Source organism: Mya arenaria, chromosome 12 (genome assembly GCF_026914265.1).
Source record: "Mya arenaria isolate MELC-2E11 chromosome 12, ASM2691426v1".
NCBI lineage: Eukaryota > Metazoa > Mollusca > Bivalvia > Myida > Myidae > Mya > Mya arenaria.
The window spans coordinates 38,991,732-39,010,892 of NC_069133.1; the positions used below are offsets into that span (position 1 = coordinate 38,991,732).

At 35.8% G+C, this 19,161-nt stretch overlaps 1 protein-coding gene across 1 annotated transcript in view; it reads right to left on the reverse strand.

The window, feature by feature from the left end:
- Positions 1-1,637: 1,637 nt before the first annotated feature.
- Positions 1,638-19,161, reverse strand: part of LOC128211327 (WD repeat-containing protein 11-like) — a 48,303-nt gene continuing 30,779 nt past the window's right edge. The window contains exons 23-31 of the mRNA XM_052916002.1: positions 18,806-18,871; positions 18,444-18,528; positions 17,184-17,381; positions 15,525-15,691; positions 13,898-13,992; positions 12,280-12,377; positions 11,164-11,244; positions 9,230-9,374; positions 1,638-7,917 (exon numbers count right to left, since the gene is read on the reverse strand). Coding sequence (XP_052771962.1) covers positions 7,775-7,917; positions 9,230-9,374; positions 11,164-11,244; positions 12,280-12,377; positions 13,898-13,992; positions 15,525-15,691; positions 17,184-17,381; positions 18,444-18,528; positions 18,806-18,871 — 1,078 coding nt within the window. The 3' untranslated portion in view covers positions 1,638-7,774. The remainder of the gene's footprint in view (positions 7,918-9,229; positions 9,375-11,163; positions 11,245-12,279; positions 12,378-13,897; positions 13,993-15,524; positions 15,692-17,183; positions 17,382-18,443; positions 18,529-18,805; positions 18,872-19,161) is intronic.

Genomic DNA, 19,161 nt, shown 5'->3' on the forward strand with positions numbered 1-19,161 from the left:
AAGTTATGGTACACCACTCTGCTATTATTTAAGACTTTCCAGGAACGTTTTTACTTTTCCTTATGCACCCTTTTGCTTTCAATCACCCTCTGTAGAAAGCTAACCTCCCTGTAACATAATTACATAAAGAGTGGGACAGCAAATTTACCATATAAGCCATCAGCCAAGGAAACCTCAATGCTGTCAAGAGGACCTGGGGGTTCAGGTTTGAAGAACAAGTAACATGCAGGTTTTATTGCCAAAATTGCACACTTAAGTCTGACATATCAATCCGAAAGTCAGTATCTGACACATTTGTATCTGACAAGAAAATACAGTTCAGGAATTGAAATATACCTGCCACACAAGCACAAACTACCCGTAATTCACCTTTGATTCGGACAATCTAAAAATTCGGACATCCATTATTATTTTCAAAAATAATTTATTTTAGGTACCTAATTTTGGGACACCCAAAGGACATCGATTGTAACTTACAGTTACTAGTCTCACAGACAAATATTATTGATCTTTATCGTTATAATGCCTGGCCAGATTACCTAACCGTATACATCAATGTGATAAGTTAGTTAGTTACTACCCATCCTAAACGATTTATTGCCTGTTGAAATGGATGTGTGATATATTTAATGGAGGATTAAAAACAACAACAAGGGCAATCAAGAGATTAAGAAAACACAGACATGATATGTTTGTAAAACGATCCGCCAATAAACTTTGAAACTTGTACCACACTTTTAATATAGACTTTATGAAGCAATAATCGTACAGTAATACTCATTGAAACATCAATAGAACAATGAAAGTCAACACATTCAATGATACAGGTAACTATTTAATGTGATGAATTAAAGTTAGAAATGCAATACATAAGTTACAATCAAAAACACCACCCAGACACATATGTATCCTGCATAGCAATATCCATGCTCTCCATGAGATCCTCGTGGGTATAACTGAGAGTTATGTGACGTCACACAATGTGACTGTTTGATCTGAAGCCGATAAAAGTTGTTTATTCATTTCATTGCATGTATAAAATGGTGTTGAATGGGATTTTAATTAACTTGATGAAGGAGTTACACTTATAGGCGTAATTACCATATTGATAACTACGGATAAATTAGTAAGTGGTAAAATGCAGACATGAAGAAAAAAGGCAGGTTTACCATACATGTAGATAAAATGTAAAAATGGTTATTTTCTATGAATTCAGAGAGCGAAAAATTAATTATTTTAAGGTGTCCGAACTCTAAGGTGAAGTACGGTAAATACATTCAGAAATCCAACTCTAATATTGTCAACTTTACGTACATACATTTCGTAACAAATGCTTTTCGTACCCAAATCACATTTTTTTTTCAGGGAAAAATAGGTTAGGGTCGGCGGGAAAAAATAGGGTCGGTCGGGTAACCTGAAACAGACCTATTTTTTTATTTGGACTTAATAGAATCTGTAATTTCCCTTTATAATAATGAAGTATTTGATAGATGGTCGTGAAGTTAGCGGCCTAGCGGCGTGCAGTTAGCGGCCTAGCGGCGTGAAGTTAGCGGCTTAGCTGCGTGAAGATAGCCGCCTAGCGGCCTATTTTTTTCTCTATTTCAAAGCAATTGTTCATGCGTTTTCTTTAAAAACAATGATAAATCAATGTTTTTATTCATACATTAACATAGCTACCATTAACTGTTTTCTATTTCAGAGAATTTTTATATGCGTTTTCTTCTAAAACAATGATAAATTAACTGTTATAATGCACAAATTATCAATCTGAAGCGATTATCAACATTTTTTCTAAAAAGTCTATCAAGCAGTTCAACGGCCTAACGGCCTAGCGGCGTGAAGTTAGCGGCCTGGCTGCCTAGCGGTTTAAAACGGTTTCCTATTTCAAAGCATGTATACACGTTTTTACTTCTAAAACAATGATAAATTAACTGTTTTAATGCACAAATTATCAATCTGAAGCGATTATCAACATTTTTTCTAAAAAGTCTATCAAGCAGCTCAGCGGCCTTATGGCCTAGCGGCGTGAAGTTAGCGGTCTGGCTGCCTAGCGGCCTAAAATGGTTTTCTATTTCAAAGCATGTATACACGTTTTTACTTCTAAAACAATGATAAATTAATTGTTTGTTTGCACAAATAATCACTCTGAAGCGAGAATATATTTTTTAAGTCAATTAAGCGGTCAGCGGCCTAGCGGCGTAAAGTTAGCGGCCGGGCGGCCTTAAATTGGTTTCTTTTTCAAAATGTAAAACAATTCTTAATAGAAACTGTAATCTCCTTTTATGAAAATGAAATATTTGATAGATGGACGTGATGTTAGCGGCCTATCGGCGTGAAGTTGGCGGCCTAGCGGCCTTATTTTTTTTTAATCTATTTCAAAGCAACTGTTCATGCGTTTTCTTTGAAAAAAATGATAAATCATATTTTTTATTCATACACTAACATAGCGGCCTTTTACTGTTTTCTATTTCAGAGCATTTTTATATGCGTTTTCTTCTAAAACAATGATAAATTAACTGTTTTAATACACAAATTATCAATCTGAAGCGATTATCAACATTTTTTCTAAAAAGTCTATCAAGCAGCTCAGCGGCCTTATGGCCTAGCGGCGTGAAGTTAGCGGCCTGGCTGCCTAGCGGCCTAAAACGGTTTCCTATTTCAAAGCATGTATACACGTTTTTACTTCTAAAACAATGATAAATTAATTGTTTGTTTGCACAAATAATCACTCTGAAGCGATTATATTTTTTTAAGTCAATTAAGCAGTCAGCGGCTTAGCGGCGTAAAGTTAGCGGCCGGGCGGCCTAGTGGCCTAGGCTGCTGAGTTCACGCTGCCAGAATACTATGTCTATGTCATAAGGCTGCTGAGTTTACGCTGCCAGAATACTATGTCTATGTCATAAGGCTGCTGAGTTCACGCTGCCAGAATACTATGTTATTAGGCTGTTGAGTTCACGCTGCCAGAATGCTATGTTATTGGGCTGTTGAGTTCACGCTGCCAGAATGCTATGTTATTGGGCTGTTTAGTTCACGCTGCCAGAATGCTATGTTATTGGGCTGTTGAGTACACGCTGCAAGAATACTATGTCTATGTTATAAGGCTGCTGAGTTCACGCTGCAAGAATGCTATGTTATTAGGCTGTTGAGTTCACGTTGCCAGAATACTATGTTATTAGGCTGTTGAGTTCACGCTGCCAGAATACTATGTTATTAGGCTGTTGAGTACACGCTGCCAGAATACTATGTTATTAGGCTGTTGAGTTCACGCTGCCAGAATACTATGTTATTCGGCTGTTGAGTTCACGCTGCCAGAATACTATGTCTATGTCATAAGGCTGCTGAGTTTACGCTGCCAGAATGCTATGTTATTGGGCTGTTGAGTTCACGCTGCCAGAATGCTATGTTATTAGGCTGTTGAGTTCACGCTGCCAGAATGCTATGTTATTCGGCTGTTGAGTTCACGCTGCCAGAATACTATGTCTATGTCATAAGGCTGCTGAGTTTACGCTGCCAGAATGCTATGTTATTGGGCTGTTTATTTAACACTGCCAGAATACTATGTCTATGATATTCTGGCTGCTGAGTTTACGCTGCCAGAATGCTATGTTATTGGGCTGTTGATTTCACTCTGCCAGAATGCTATGTTATTAGGCTGTTGAGTTCACGCTGCCAGAATGCTATGTTATTAGCCTGTTGAGTTCACGCTCACATGTACTAAATGTGGCATATTGGAAAAAAAGCAACTCCATTTCATTTGTAGGTTAAATTTCTCTTATTAGCTACTAGTACTTGTATGAACTAAAATAAGTCTACAAACACATAATTTAGATATTGCACAAATAACTCAATCGAATTGACTTACATTAAAATTTTGGTCAAACATAATTATAACAATAATGCACCAGTCAATTATAACCACGCCCCCCCCCCCCGTCCGGGGAATAGCGGGGACTATCCCGCCGTGCGGAGACGAACTGGAAGTAAAATCCCCACCAAATGGCCCCGCACCCCAGGGACCCTAGGTAAGGCTCATTCCCCGCAATATTTAGTGCAAAGACAAAACCACCGCATTCACCAGGCACTTCGGAGCCACTGGAAAGGTAAAAACACGGCCCATTTCCCCGGCTATCCCCGGTATACCCCCAAGACCTGGGGGGCCCGTGGTTACAATTAACTGTTGCATAACCAACTAAAGAAACCTAAAACTTTATATAATTAAAAAGATCAAACAATTTAACACCAAGTGTTCAAGAAATGGAAAAAAAACATGCAAAAAAACATAAAAAGTAACCATTTTAAAACATTTAAACATATCACAATTTATGGAATAATAACAAGAATCGTGATTTGGTCCCCCTTTTCAAGGCAAAGGTCACTGTGATTGGGATTCCTTTTATAGCTATACGTACATGTAGCTTTTACTGTTTCATACACAAGTTCAATAATCATATTTGGGGCACACTTGGTGAGGCCCCCGGTCCCAATTCATCGGTCCAAATTTCTCGAAACTTCTTAAGTCCCTTATAACAGGATACAGCTCAGGGGCCCCGCCCAAATTTCTCGAAACATCTTAAGTTCCTTATAACAGGATACAGCTCAGAGCCCCCGGGGCGCTCTGCCCAAATTTCTGGAAACATCTTAAGTTCCTTATAACAGGATACAGCTCAGAGGCCCCGCCCAAATTTCTCGAAACATATAAAGTTCCTTATAACAGAAAACAGTTCAGAGGCCCCGCCCAAATTTCTCGAAACATCTTAAGTTCCTTATTACAGGATACAGCTCAGAGGCCCCGCCCAAATTTCTCGAAACATCTAAAGTCCCTTATAAAAGGATTCAGCTCAGTATTATATTTTTGATATGGTAATAATTGTGTAATTTTCATTTTTTTTTAAAGTGTTGAGGCTTTTAAAGGAACAAAAAATGAGATAAGATAATCTATTTTTTGTTTTATAAAATCATATTTAAGTAAGTAATTTAGCTAAAAGAAATAAGATACTTGTGAGTTACCCTTAAGATTTTTTGAGAATTTTGGGCCTGATGATTATCATGTTTGAATGCCACTCTGTGATTAAGTAAATACATGTTTTAAATCTTAAAATGTCGCATATTGAATGATAAACTTTATAACATCTTAAAGAGACGGTCCAACTTCTTTTTACCAACTGGGTCTTTGGCTTTAAAGTCCCTCTGTGGTTAAGGCAATACATGTTTTAAATCTTAAAATTCCACATAAAGAAACTGTCCTTTTAACCACATATCAAATGATAAACTTTATAAGATCTTAAAGACACTGTCCTTTTAACCACATATCGAATGATAAACTTTATAAGATCTTAAAGACACTGTCCTTTCAACGACATATCGAATGATAAATTATATAAGATCTTAAAGATACTGTCCGTTTAACCACATATTGAATGATAAACTTTATAAGATCTTCAAGATAATGTCTTTAACCAACTGGGATCTTTGGCTTTAATATAAGTATTAAAACTTAAAATTCCACTTATCGAAATAATATAGATGATAAACTTTATAACTTCTTTAAGACACTGTCCAAATTCCTTTTAACCAACAACTGGGTCTTTGCCTTTAAAGCCAATCTGTGGTTAAAATAGTAAATACATAAATTGTATAAAATCTTTAAGTTCCACTTATCAAATGATAAACTTTATAACATTATAAAGAGATGAGATTTTAGGGGGAGAAAGGCATCATATACAAACTCTTGCAGAACACTATATGTACCGGATACAATGTATTTCCCTTGGAATCTTGATCAAAGGCATTAATCAACATATTCTATGAGTGAATGCGCTTTTAAAAGGTGTAAATACACAGGGCTTCCATTAAGAATTTGAAACTGGAAGCATGAGCTTCCATTAAGAATTTGAAACTGGAAGCATGAGCTTCCATTAAGAATTTGAAACTGGAAGCATGAGCTTCCATTAAGAATTTGAAACTGGAAGCATGAACTTCCTTTCTATCAATTTTGGAAGTTTTTCACTGAAAGTTGGAAGTTTAAGTCACCGGACAACAGTATTTTTTTCCATTTTCTTCAACCAGTATCTTAAAAATCAAATAATATGCAATTATAACCTGCCAAATTCACAGCCTTATATTATAATACTTCAATTTACTGAAACACTGATTGAAATTGTGACCATAAAAGTAATATTAACACAGGTTTTGATATTTTGAACTTCCAAGCATTCAACGTTGGAAGTTTTCTTCCAAATTATGGAAGTTTTTGTACTTCCAAGGAATCAACTTTGGAAGTTTTAACCCATTTCTAGGGAGTAATATACTTCCAAACTTCCTTTAACGGAAGCCCTGAATACATATATGATTTTTAAAGTGACACTCTTATTCAAAATCAATACATTCACATGTATAACAAACATAATTTTTGAGTGATAAACTTTGAAATACTTACTTAAAGCTGCACTCTCACAGATTTACGGTTTTGACAACTTTTTTTGTTTTTGTCTTGGAACGAGCCAATTTTTACGAAAATCCATGGAAACCAGTGATATAAGACTGCTGACAAAATATTTGATCGCAGATTTGCATATTTCCGTTCAAAAATTAATGTTTTATGCATTTTTCTTAAACCGTTAGTCATCTTTTATCATTGGTTTGCAGATATTAATGCAAAAATTTGCTCTTTGAAGACAAAAAATAAAAAAAGTTGTAAAAACGGTAAATCTGTGAGAGTGCAGCTTTAAAGGTTGCTGGATTTATTTTAGAATCTGTCACTTTATTCCGCAAGTATATGTGGAGAAAGGAGGCATCATGGAATTAAGTTTAAACAGAAGAACACAAGAAAATGCTAAAACCATTAAATAGCACAAATATACATGCACAGCTACTGACTCTAATTCCATATAAAGTCATGTGAAACTTCTCAATTTGTTAAAGCTGGACTCTCACATATTGACCGTGTTGACAGCCTTTTCATATTTTGTCTTGGAAAGAGTCATTTTTTGTGTAAACGTGTGGAAACCAGTGATATAAGACTGCTGACAAAATATGATATCGCAGTTTGTCATAAAAAATATTTTTTAATAAGTTTGAAAAAAATTATGTTTTACTAAAAGCATAATTAACGCTTTAGGAAAAATGAAATCTTGGGCAGTCTTTCAAACAGATATGATCTATTGTGAGTTATTTTGCATCACTAAATAGAAGACATTGATGCCAGAATAAGCTGATTCTGAAACCATTCATTTTTAAAATGTCAAAATTTACAATCTGTGAGAGTGCAGATTTAAAGACCATCCTTCAAAAACAAATTTGTTTGTATTGACCAGGCACACTCTCTGAACACGCTCCAACTCTAATGTTGTTGGGGGGTTTTCCCTGGAGAGGGGGCTTTTTTAATTCATCATCATGTTTATCTCTTGTTTCATTTTGCAAATGCTGGACTGTTGCTGTTTTTTCAGTCGAAACAAGAGGCATAACTCAACAAATATAAGCTTGATTTATGGGTATAGCTAACATGGGTGAAATGGCTCTGGCAACATATGTACCAAGTTTCATCTGAATATCTTTAACAGGTTTTTGAGGCATAGCTTAGGTTAGATTTAAGTTACTTCACCATAGCTAACAACACTTACAACAACGCCAATACCATCCCAATAGCTCAACTTTTTTTGAAAAACAGGGGAACTTAAAGTCCTGACCCACTGAACCAATGAAAAAAGTCTGAAACAGGCCAATTCAAATGGCCATTTACAATCATGTGTAGACAGACAGCCCATTGTTCCTTGACTTAAGCAAACAGTATTTCAATTTCCTTCAAGAGTTGCTCCCCTTTGTCGCCTGCCAGGCTGCAGTAGTAGATTGCAGACTGTCTATGGCCGAGACTTGACAGCTGTCGTGCGTACTCCAGAAATACTGCCTCCAGTAGCATTCCTGCATTACAAAGTAGAGCAATAGTTTGCTTTTCATTTGATATAAATAGGAAATGCATACCTAGGCTTTCCAGTGACCAATTACAAAGAAAGTAGGGATTAAAGTAGGATTTTGTTGAAAAAGTAGGGCTCAGAAAAACTTAATTCTTAAATGTTTCAAAATATCTCTAATATCACTAATTTTGACATAGGATTATTTGTAACAGATTCAGCACTTTTGGCCATATTTTCACCTGTAATAGCATTTCTAAAACTAAATTAAAATTTTGATTTTCTGAGCCTGTGGCTTAAACTCAGGCTTGGGACATAAGTGAATAACTGCTCAAGGCTCATTTATTCTTGCCTCAGACTCAGAAAAACAAAATCTTAAATGTTAAAATGATATTTTTAAGCATTATTTTTCAGCATTTCAGTTTAATTATCTCATCATTTTTTCTCTCAATTAGTTAGTGTAAAATATAAACATTGAATATACATATTTCACCTGTGTATGGAAACATTTGGTTAGTACTCGTATAAACCATCCTCGGCACCCAAGCATATCATAACCTATATGATACCCTCGGCACCCCAGCGTATCATAACCTTAATGATACCCTCGGCACCCCAGTGTATCATAACCTATATGATACCCTCGGCACCCCAGCGTATCATAACCTATATGATACCCTTGGCACCCCAGCATATCATAACATATATGATACCCTCGGCACCTCAGCATATCATAAGCTATATGATACCCTGGGCAAATTGGCCAGGGAAACTTCCTAAACCTTGAATATTCATAAGCATTTTCTGACCAATGAAATAGCTGATAACAAAAAGGAAAGAATCTCCTTTGTGAAGAGCTATTGGCATATTTAACATTATCCTGCCTAAAACAATTTTTAAGCCGTGATCTCATTGGATTATTTTGAACTGAGATTACATCCGTAACTTCTCAGCCATTTCCACACCGCATAAGAAAATATAGGTTATGATACGCTGGGGTGCAGAGGATGGTATAAACAAGAAATTTGTTGGACTTCACAAGCCTTGCACTAATTAAATGTTTGAATACACAGATGAACTGCCAGACTGTTAATAATTAATAAGATATTTTTCATACAACTTTTTCGTATACACATGAATAGCACTACCGTACTAAAACATTCACCCCTTAATTATTGAAAAGATTGTTTTAATAGACCAAATGTTTTCATATTCAGAGAAACCACTTTAATTAAAAAACATAGATATTTATATACAAGCACATGTACTTTTCTTAAACATATTTACACTTTGGCTCCGAGAAAAATGCACTAATACAATACCGTTTTCTTCAGTTTTCTTTAATAGTCCAAACTCCATCGCCGACTCAATAAAACACGCAGCCCGGTTAAACTGCCTCATTCCATACAGCATCTCAATAACCTTGTAGAAATAGCCCAGGGAAAGTAGCACCAACACGGCTGTGCTCTGGAGTGAAAAATAATTGTTAGACTGCTAGAATCACTGTAAATCAGAATGCACCATGCTGGGTGCCCGGTTAATCTGCCTCATTCCGTAAAGCATCTCAACGACCTTGTTGAAATAGCCAAGGGAGAGAAGCACCAACACGGCTGGGCTCTGAAGGGACAAGTAAATTGTTAGACTGCTAGAATAACTGTTTCATTAAAAAGCACCCTGCTGGACGCCCCGTTAAACTGCCTCATTCCGTAAAGCATCTCAATGACCTTATGGAAATAGCCCAAGGTGAGATTAGCAGCAACACGGCTGTGCTCTGGGGTCAGAAGTAATCGTTCGATGGCTAGAATCACTGTAAATCAGAATGCACCATGCTGGGTGCCCGGTTAATCTGCCTCATTCCGTAAAGCATCTCAACGACCTTGTTGAAATAGCCAAGGGAGAGAAGCACCAGCACGGCTGGGCTCTGAAGGGACAAGTAAATTGTTAGACTGCTAGAATAACTGTTTCATTAAAAAGCACCCTGCTGGACGCCCGTTAAACTGCCTCATTCCGTAAAGCATCTCAATGACCTTATGGAAATAGCCCAAGGTGAGATTAGCAGCAACACGGCTGTGCTCTGGGGTCAGAAGTAATCGTTCGATGACTAGAATAACTGTTGAATCATAAAGCATGCTGCCTGGTGTTTAAAGTTAAGATCTGTTCTATTGTGATTTATCTAATATGACTGAATTAAAGGCATTGATGCCAACATCAGTCGATTCTGAGACAACAAAAAAAAGCTGCAAAACTGACACTCTGTAAGAGTGCACCTTAAATAAATGTTGCTGCCAATAAATGGATCAGACATGTTTTAATGGCTTTTTACATCATTTTCCTGCTTAGAGTTAAATAGAAAATCTTTGTTTAAACCTACCAGCCAATTGTATGAAACTTTACTAAGTTGTACACAAGCTATCTTTGGTCGATGACTCATTAAAATGATTTGATTGGTTAATAATTATTTTTGAATAAATATTGACCAATCAATAAATGATTCGTATAACTTAATTCAAACTGAAAACTGAACTGGTCTTATACAACAGGCTACAGGAGATTGTAAGTACAAAAAATGAAGAACTCATTATAATTGTATGATTTCCTAGAACATCATTGTTCCAATCAAGCTTTCATGAAAATGACATTTCAAAAAAAATACACACTTTACCAAAATGCACTTAAAATGAAGATAAAAATGCGTTTTAAAGCAGAAAAATGCACTTTAAATGCAGAAAAAATGTGCTTTAACTCAGAATAAATGCGCTTTTAATGCAAAAAAAATGTGCTTTAATGAGCTTTTTATCAGAAATAAATATGCTTTTAGTGCAGAATAAATGCAAAGGTGCCTTTTTTTCCCATTTTAATTCACTCGGTTAAAGAAAAATTCACTTTAGATACAGTGCCAATACAGCTGTGTTTAATGCAGATATAATGAACATTTAACACACTTTTTTGAGAAAGGCACTTTGTGTTGTTTACCGTATAACAATAAATTGACTGCAACATGATACAAATACGGTAGAACATTGAGCTGACCAATGCAATAAGAAAAAAAGATAGGTTAATACATGCACATACAAATTAGAAATCATTTTATTTTATAATCCTACACAGCCTTGGAACCACTCAAGCTTTATCAGACAAGCATGGCGTCATGTTAACCTCATCAAAAATGTATAAATGTATAGAGTTCAAGATGTGTACATCATGATATACTATATTAAATATAGACTTTCTAGGTTATTTGTTGGTAGATACTCACCTTCTGGTTAACATGGGTGCTACTCAGATGCTCCACCCATCTCTTCATCACCTCGCAGCATTCTGTGTACTCAAGTGTGGACTAAAAATACACATAATATACTAATTTTGTTCGGCACAAATTGTTTTACGTGGGTGCTACTCAGATGCTCCACCCATCTCATCATCACCTCACAGCATTCTGCGTAATCAAGTGTAGACTGAAAAAACACATAATATACTAATTTTGTTCGGCACAAACATTTTACATCAGTTTACATGGGTGCTACTCAGATGCTCCACCCATCTCATCATCACCTCACAGCATTCTGTGTAATTTTGTTCGGCACAAACATTTTACATCAGTTTACATGGGTGCTACTCAGATGCTCCACCCATCTCATCATCACCTCACAGCATTCTGTGTAATTTTGTTCGGCACAAACATTTTACATCAGTTTACATGGGTGCTACTCAGATGCTCCACCCATCTCATCATCACCTCACAGCATTCTGTGTAATTTTGTTTGGCACAAACATTTGACATCAGTTTACATGGGTGCTACACACTATCCAAAATAGCTATGTCTTTCAGAATAGATATTCATTGACCGATGACATATCATCAGTCTTTTAAATACCTTTTGACCAAAGGAAAGGTCAGTGGGATTGTATCACTTTCCCTTGCTTGCGTAAAGATACATCGCACTTGACTTTCGGTCTAGACCTCAGGCCCAAATTTCTTTCTATAATTTGTGTTATATTTACTAAGATTTTTTAAGAGTTTATATAGGAATTATCTTTATTACAATTACATTTAACCATTTTTCATTCATCGAAATCAAATTTAAGTAAGTATTTTGGCTTATTGAAATAAGCTACTTAAGCCATTAAGACGTTTCGAGAACTTGGGGCCAGGACTTTACGCAAGCAACTCAAAGTGAAACAGACCCTCAGATCATCTGACTAGCAATATAAATTCATCATTATATGCTAATAGGTCTTTTTCAAACCTTTTCATTGGTCAAAATGCATATGATAGACTGATGAAACCTCCTCAACAGTCAACATCTGTATAATATTTCACTGATAAACCACTATCGACAACATATATTTATGATCCTTGTTTGCGCCTTACCTTGGCTAACCAGACTGCGAGTTCCCAGGCGCTATATGTTTGCAGATAGCGACAAGCATCCAGGCCTTTGTCTATCAGACACAGCAGCTGAACACCCTCTGAAACAGGACAGAAAAATGCTGCTCTACCAGGGGGATTTACTTGTATGTTGAACTTTACTGGATTAGGAAAAAGATATAGATGTCAAAATTAAATGATCATGCGTTCTTTCTGCTAATAGGTCTTTTATGACCAAATCGCTGGAGAAAATATTGAATTAAGCATTAACTTTCCCCATACGGAGCTTGGAACAGTAAAGTTAAGGGCATTCATATTAACCAATCTCCAATTTCCAATAACAATCTCATAATAGCAATAGATAATAATGATTCATACTGACAAGTCTAACAAGTAGAAGATAACTAAAGACAAGATTAAAACATTAAAGCATTAAATCAATCATACCTAAATTTGCTTAGCTTGGATATGATTGGATCTAACTAAATTCAGCTGGAATAAACCCGATTTTGTTTGGAATTTACAGCAGTTGAAAATTGCAATAGCTCCCAAAGCACATCATTGTAAATTGCTTTTCGGGCTTGCTCAAATTACGAATTTAATATAGCAGGGCCTGTTCAAAACAGGTACGCCAAGCACTAATGAATTCATTCAGGCTTGTTTAAAATACTGATATGACTTTTATGACTGATATCAACGATATGACTAGTATGGATGATATGACTCTTCTATCTGAAATGAATAATATGACTGACATGACTGATCTATCTGAAATGACGGATAGGAAGGAGATGAATGAGATTAATGATATGACTGATATAACTGATATGAATAATATGAATATTAATAAGTCTGATATGACTGATAAGTCTGATAAGTCTGATATGACTGATAAGACTGATATGACTGATAAGTCTGATATGACTGATATGACTGATAAGTCTGATATGACTGATATGACTGATAAGTCTGATATGACTGATAAGTCTGATATGACTGATAAGTCTGATATGACTGATATGACTGATATGACTGATATGTCTGATATGACTGATATGACTGATATGTCTGATATGACTGATATGACTGATAAGTCTGATATGACTGATATGTCTGATATGACTGATATGTCTGATATGACTGATATGACTGATATGTCTGATATGTCTGATATGACTGATATGACTGATATGACTGATATGTCTGATATGACTGATATGACTGATATGTCTGATATGACTGATATGTCTGATATGACTGATATGTCTGATATGATTCTTCTAACTGATATGAATAAAAAGACTGACATGACTAATATAACTGATATTACTGATATAAATGAGATGACTGGTTTTGATTACATATATGAATGATATGAATGATATGACGGAAATGACTGATATGTATGATATGACTGATATGAATATTATGACTAATATGACTGATATGACTGACATAACTGATATGACTTTTATGACTGATAAAACTGATATTGCCGATATGACTGACATGACTGATATCACTGACATAACTGATATGAATGATATCGCCGATATGATTTACATGACTGATATCACTGATATGACTGATATGACTGATATGATATGGTACAATATCTTACCTAGCAGTTTTCCGCTGGCAATAAGATTGGTGGCCACTAGCTTTATGGTGCTCTGAGAAGCTCCTGACGATCTGATGCTGGCAACTAGACACGACCTGGGGAAAGTATATTCAAATGATAGGAAAGGCTAAAAAAACAATGCATACTTAGGCCTACTCTTGTCAGTTTTGTTTTGTTTTGTGTTTTGTTTTTCAGTCAAACAGTGGTTTAACACAACATTTATTAAAGCCATTGTCTTGGGCCATATAACCATGTGTGTATTGTCACTGGGTACATGTGAACCAAGTTTCATGTTAGAGTGGTCTAGTGGTATAGGTGTCAGCCTCTCACCCAAGGGGTTGCGTGTTCAAACCCCACCATGGGTACTATTCACGGCTCTCAAAATAGACTCAAGTACTGGTTTCTAACCAGGAAACGGACTCGAGAGTGATTCCATAAGCTATCAGCTTTCGTTACAATCGAGCTAAAAGCAATTAATTTATAATAAAAAGTTTCATGCGAGTATCTTGAGTTTTTAGTTATGACAAGGTTTTTGCCCCTTTTCTGCACTCACAGCAATTTCTTCATAATTATTTTTCAAAAGAATTTGAATTCATGACTTCATATTGAACTCTATATATTAACAATATTGTCAGGTTAGCGCGATGGTTATTGCACTCTCTTCTCACCTAGGCGACCCAGGTTCGATTCCCGGCCTGGGCGCATGTGAGTTTGGTTTGTGGTCACCAAGCCTGACAAGTGGGTTTCCTCCAGGTACTCCCGTTTTTCCCCACAAGACCACACCCTTGCGTAAAATCGTGCCATCGAGAGTGATTAATGTAATGTTGTAATAACTTGTTTCACAATCATTGTAAAATATATATGTATGTTTAAATTAACAATTTTCATGAAATTATCTTCACAACATGCTTTAATAGTTACTGAAATAAGTACCAGAGACCGCAGTCCCAAACCATGCTCGGGGCTGTAAACAATTCTGTGTGTTTGTTTTATAAAATAAATATGCTTACATACCTATATATATATATATATATTATACCTCACATAAATTTGTCCCTTCTTTGTATATAAACTCTATCGGTCCGTTTATCACTGTATTTTGATGAAAATCTAGTTTAATGATCAGCGGTCCATATTATATTTTTGGCCCGTCCGGACCTCACCAAAAATGTAATATGGACCGCTGATGTCATACAATTGGTAAGTGTGGCTTGCTATTTTCACAACGGCGAAAACTTGTCGCAAGTAAACATTATTAGCTTTGTTCAATAAAACACATATAAATCGCTTTAAAAATATTGAATTGTAATGAAAAGTGTTCGGTATAATATAAGAAATATAACGCACCACTTCGGGCCATATGGCATTATAAGGACTGGTCAGTCAGCCCCCAAAGGTGAATGGACCTCAGCTAACGCCTCGGTCCATATACACCTTAGGTGGCTGACTGGCCGGTCCTAATAATGTCATATGACCCTCAGTGGTGTGTTATATTTCTTAAATATATGCTTACATATATATTCTGACTTGTGTGTTGCAATCATTGAATAAAATTAGCATATAGTTATATCAAAGAATGTTGAAGAAAATCCTAAGTTCACTGACATTGCTTATGACAACATTCTACCTCAAACAGTCAACATAGTAGCTGTCCGACTCAGGTTCAGTCTCCAGTAATAATTGTACAGCCCTGTCAGTCTGGCCTAGCATAATATAGCTCTCCGCAACCTTTCTGGTGTGCTGGTATGTCACCCGCTTACTGTCGTGTAGGGAAACACGATCCAACTGGTACGCCTAAAATTAGTGGATCATATGTTATAACTAGTATTTCAAAAATATATGTGACATAAAAGGGGCTAGACACCAGTGTAAATAATTTCTGTTTATGACTACATATAAATATACCAGCGCTATTTTTAAACTTGATGGGATTTACGTTGTAGACAACTCTAGTAAAAAGTATAGGATAAAGGCGCAAAAAAAATGTAAAAGATGCGTGTCGTAGATTCAATGGGTTGTACACAATGATGTTAATTTTATGAAAGTTTCAGACAATTTTCTTTTTGTCTTGCTATTGTATTATCCGGTGTCTAGCTCCTTTAATAACCGGTACATTATGCTCATAGCTGTAGGTGAAAGTATTGGTCACAGATAATGAAACAAATATTTTAATGTTAACCAGGGGTTCTTATAGCTGATAATTGTCAATCCTGAATAATTAGTCGGGAGTTTGTTTGAGTATGAGGTAGGCTTTAAAGCTGCACTTTCACAGATATACCGTTTTTACAACTTTTTTATTTTTTGTCTTGGAAAGAGCAAATTTTTGCTTAAATATTTGCAAACCAATGATAAAAGATTGCTGACAAAAGATCAGATCGCAGATTTTCATATTTCCGTTCGAAACGTAATGTTTTATGACTTAAACCGTTACTAAAGGTCTAAGAAAATTGCATAAAGCATTATTTAGTTTAACTTAGATATAAAAATATTCGATCTATTATTTTTGTCAGCAGTCTTATATAATTGGTTTCCATGCATTTTCGCAAAAATTGGCTCGTTTCAAGACAAAACATAAAAAAATTCTTAAAATGCTCAATCTGTGAGAGTGCATCATTAAGCCAGGTTTTAAGGAGGACAGGTACTGCCGAAAAGGGACAGGGTGCTGGGGGAACAAACATGGAGTGACTATCAGAGTGTTTTAAGATTTAAAATTTTGAAGAAAAAAATTGCTTTAATATACCATTTTACTCAATTTTTTAAGGACTTAAATAAGGGCTATTCCATTTAAACATATAACCCCCGGGGGGAAGGCACTTTTAAATTATGCCCCCCCCCCCCCCTCTACAGAAGCAAATTAACCCTTTTGAGGTCCAAATTAGCCAAAAAAGACACCCACCCATAAACTGTTTAAATAATTGCCTTCCCCCCGGGGACAATATGTTTTACTGGATTGCCCTAAGTTATGGTCTCCTACAATTGTGTGAATTGTGGATTCCTGGTGATTGCTATATTTTTTTTTGTATTTAGAAATGATTGGAGAATAGAGAAAGAATATACCAACAAAAAATTACAAAGAAGCTTTTTTGGCCTTGGAAGATTGAAAAATTGGACATGTTACAGGTATGTCTGATTTCAGTTGAAATAAAGAACATTTATTAGACATATAGTTGTTTTAAAAAAAGGTAACACATGTATTTATTGGTCGCATATGGTACAGACCGTAGAAAATCTTTCAGAAAGTCCTCACTAAAGGTCAACCAAAGTTAAATCTATTGCAGCTACAAACCTTATAGCTCTCATTATCACACAAGAAATCGAAACATCTCTCTAACGACTGGCCCCTGTGTTGTTGGCATAGTGATGACCTTTGACCTTCATCTCCAAGGTTACTAAGGTCAACAAGGTCATGTGACTCCTGGTGAACAGGATTGGTTGGAATGTAAAGGTCACCCGTGTCTTGCTTCACAAACACACTGCTGGAGCTCTGATAAAAACAAAGTAAATGTACGGTATGTTTGTATGCAGGCATATATTTGGAATCTTAATATATTCACAAACATCAAAATGCATTATTAAGGCTCTAAAGTATCTCTATGGAAACAAGAATAAGGTGATTTTACTGTAAAGGATATAAGGGTTTTTCTCCAGAGAATATGATAAAAGTTATTGCCTGCTTACTACAGATCATATTAAGTTTTTGTCCATATAAAATCAAGTCATTTCAGGTCTTGAAGCTCACATTTTCCCCACCATCTTTACCCTGCATATTATCTATCCTAGCACATTAATCTATCCTAGCATTATCTATCCAAGTATTATCTATCCTAGGATTATATGTTCTAGCATTATCTATCCTAGCATTATCTGTCCTAGCATTATATGTCCTAGCATTATCTATCCCAGCCTTATATGTCCTAGCATTTTCTATCCTAGCATTATCTGTCCTAGCATTATCTAGCCTAGCATTATCTAGCCTAGCCTTATTTGTCCTAGCATTATCTACCCGAGCATTATCTGTCCTAGCATTATATTTCCTAGCATTATCTAGCCTAGCATGATCTATCCTTGCATTTTTTGTGCTAGCATTATTTAGTATGTCCTGGCATTATTTATCCTAGCATTTTATGTCCTAGCATTATCTATCCAAGCATTATATGTCCTAGCATTATCTATCCTAGCCTTATATGTCCTAGCATCATCAATCCTAGCATTATATGTCCTAGCATTATTTATCCTAGCATTAACTAGCCTAACATGATATATCCTTGCATTATATGTCCTAGCATTGTCTAGCCTAGCATTATCTAGCCTAGCATTATCTAGCTTAGCAAAACCTAGCCTATTTTACATATCCTAGCATGATCTATTCAAGCATTATCTATACTAGCATTTCTATCCTAGCATAAGCTATCCTAGCATATGTATCATAGCGTTATCTATTCTAGCATTATCTTTCCTAGCATTTATATCCTACAATTATCTATCATAGCATTATATAACCTAGCATTACATATTGTACAATTTGCAGTGAATATGTTACACATACCTTGCTAATTGTTTCCGTCCTTCCATTCTTCATGTAGTGGAGAGCTATGGTCCAAAATTTCACGTCTGACTCATCCCCATACAGTCTGAAATCGGCGAAAAGTATACTGACATCTTACAGCACAATTTGTGACCACTTTCCATAAATGATAACAATATATACTGTTGATCGTTGAGTTTCGAGAGTGTTCTGCGAATCCATCAGGGCTTGAATTTCAAAACCCAGTGAAATAATGATTTAACAGTGATTTTTTTATAAAAAATGAGGTCGCATATCCATTTATTTATTTACAAAAATGAGCACAAGTTATGCATATACACATGCCATGCATGATTGTTTAATGATAAATCCTTGGAGCATACCTTGCAGTAATGAGGGACCGTTCTGCAGTGCCAAATCTGGGGTTGCAAAGGTATTCTTGCAGATCTCTGAAACAGGACAAAAATATTAGAGTTATAACCATTCACAACTGAAAATGTTGTTTTTTGTTTTTTTGGGGGGAGGGGGGGTATTTTATGGTTGCACATGGAGAATGATGAGGCAATCTGTATCAAAAGTCATCTAAAGACCTACCTGTCAATCAAACTGAATTTGCTTTTGGAAATGCTTGTTTATTGGTTTGTCCTTTCTCCCTCTAAGCAGATGAGACTCCGCCCACTTCTGACATTACATTTACATAAATTCTACAAACAAGCTCCACCCACATGCTTATCAAACT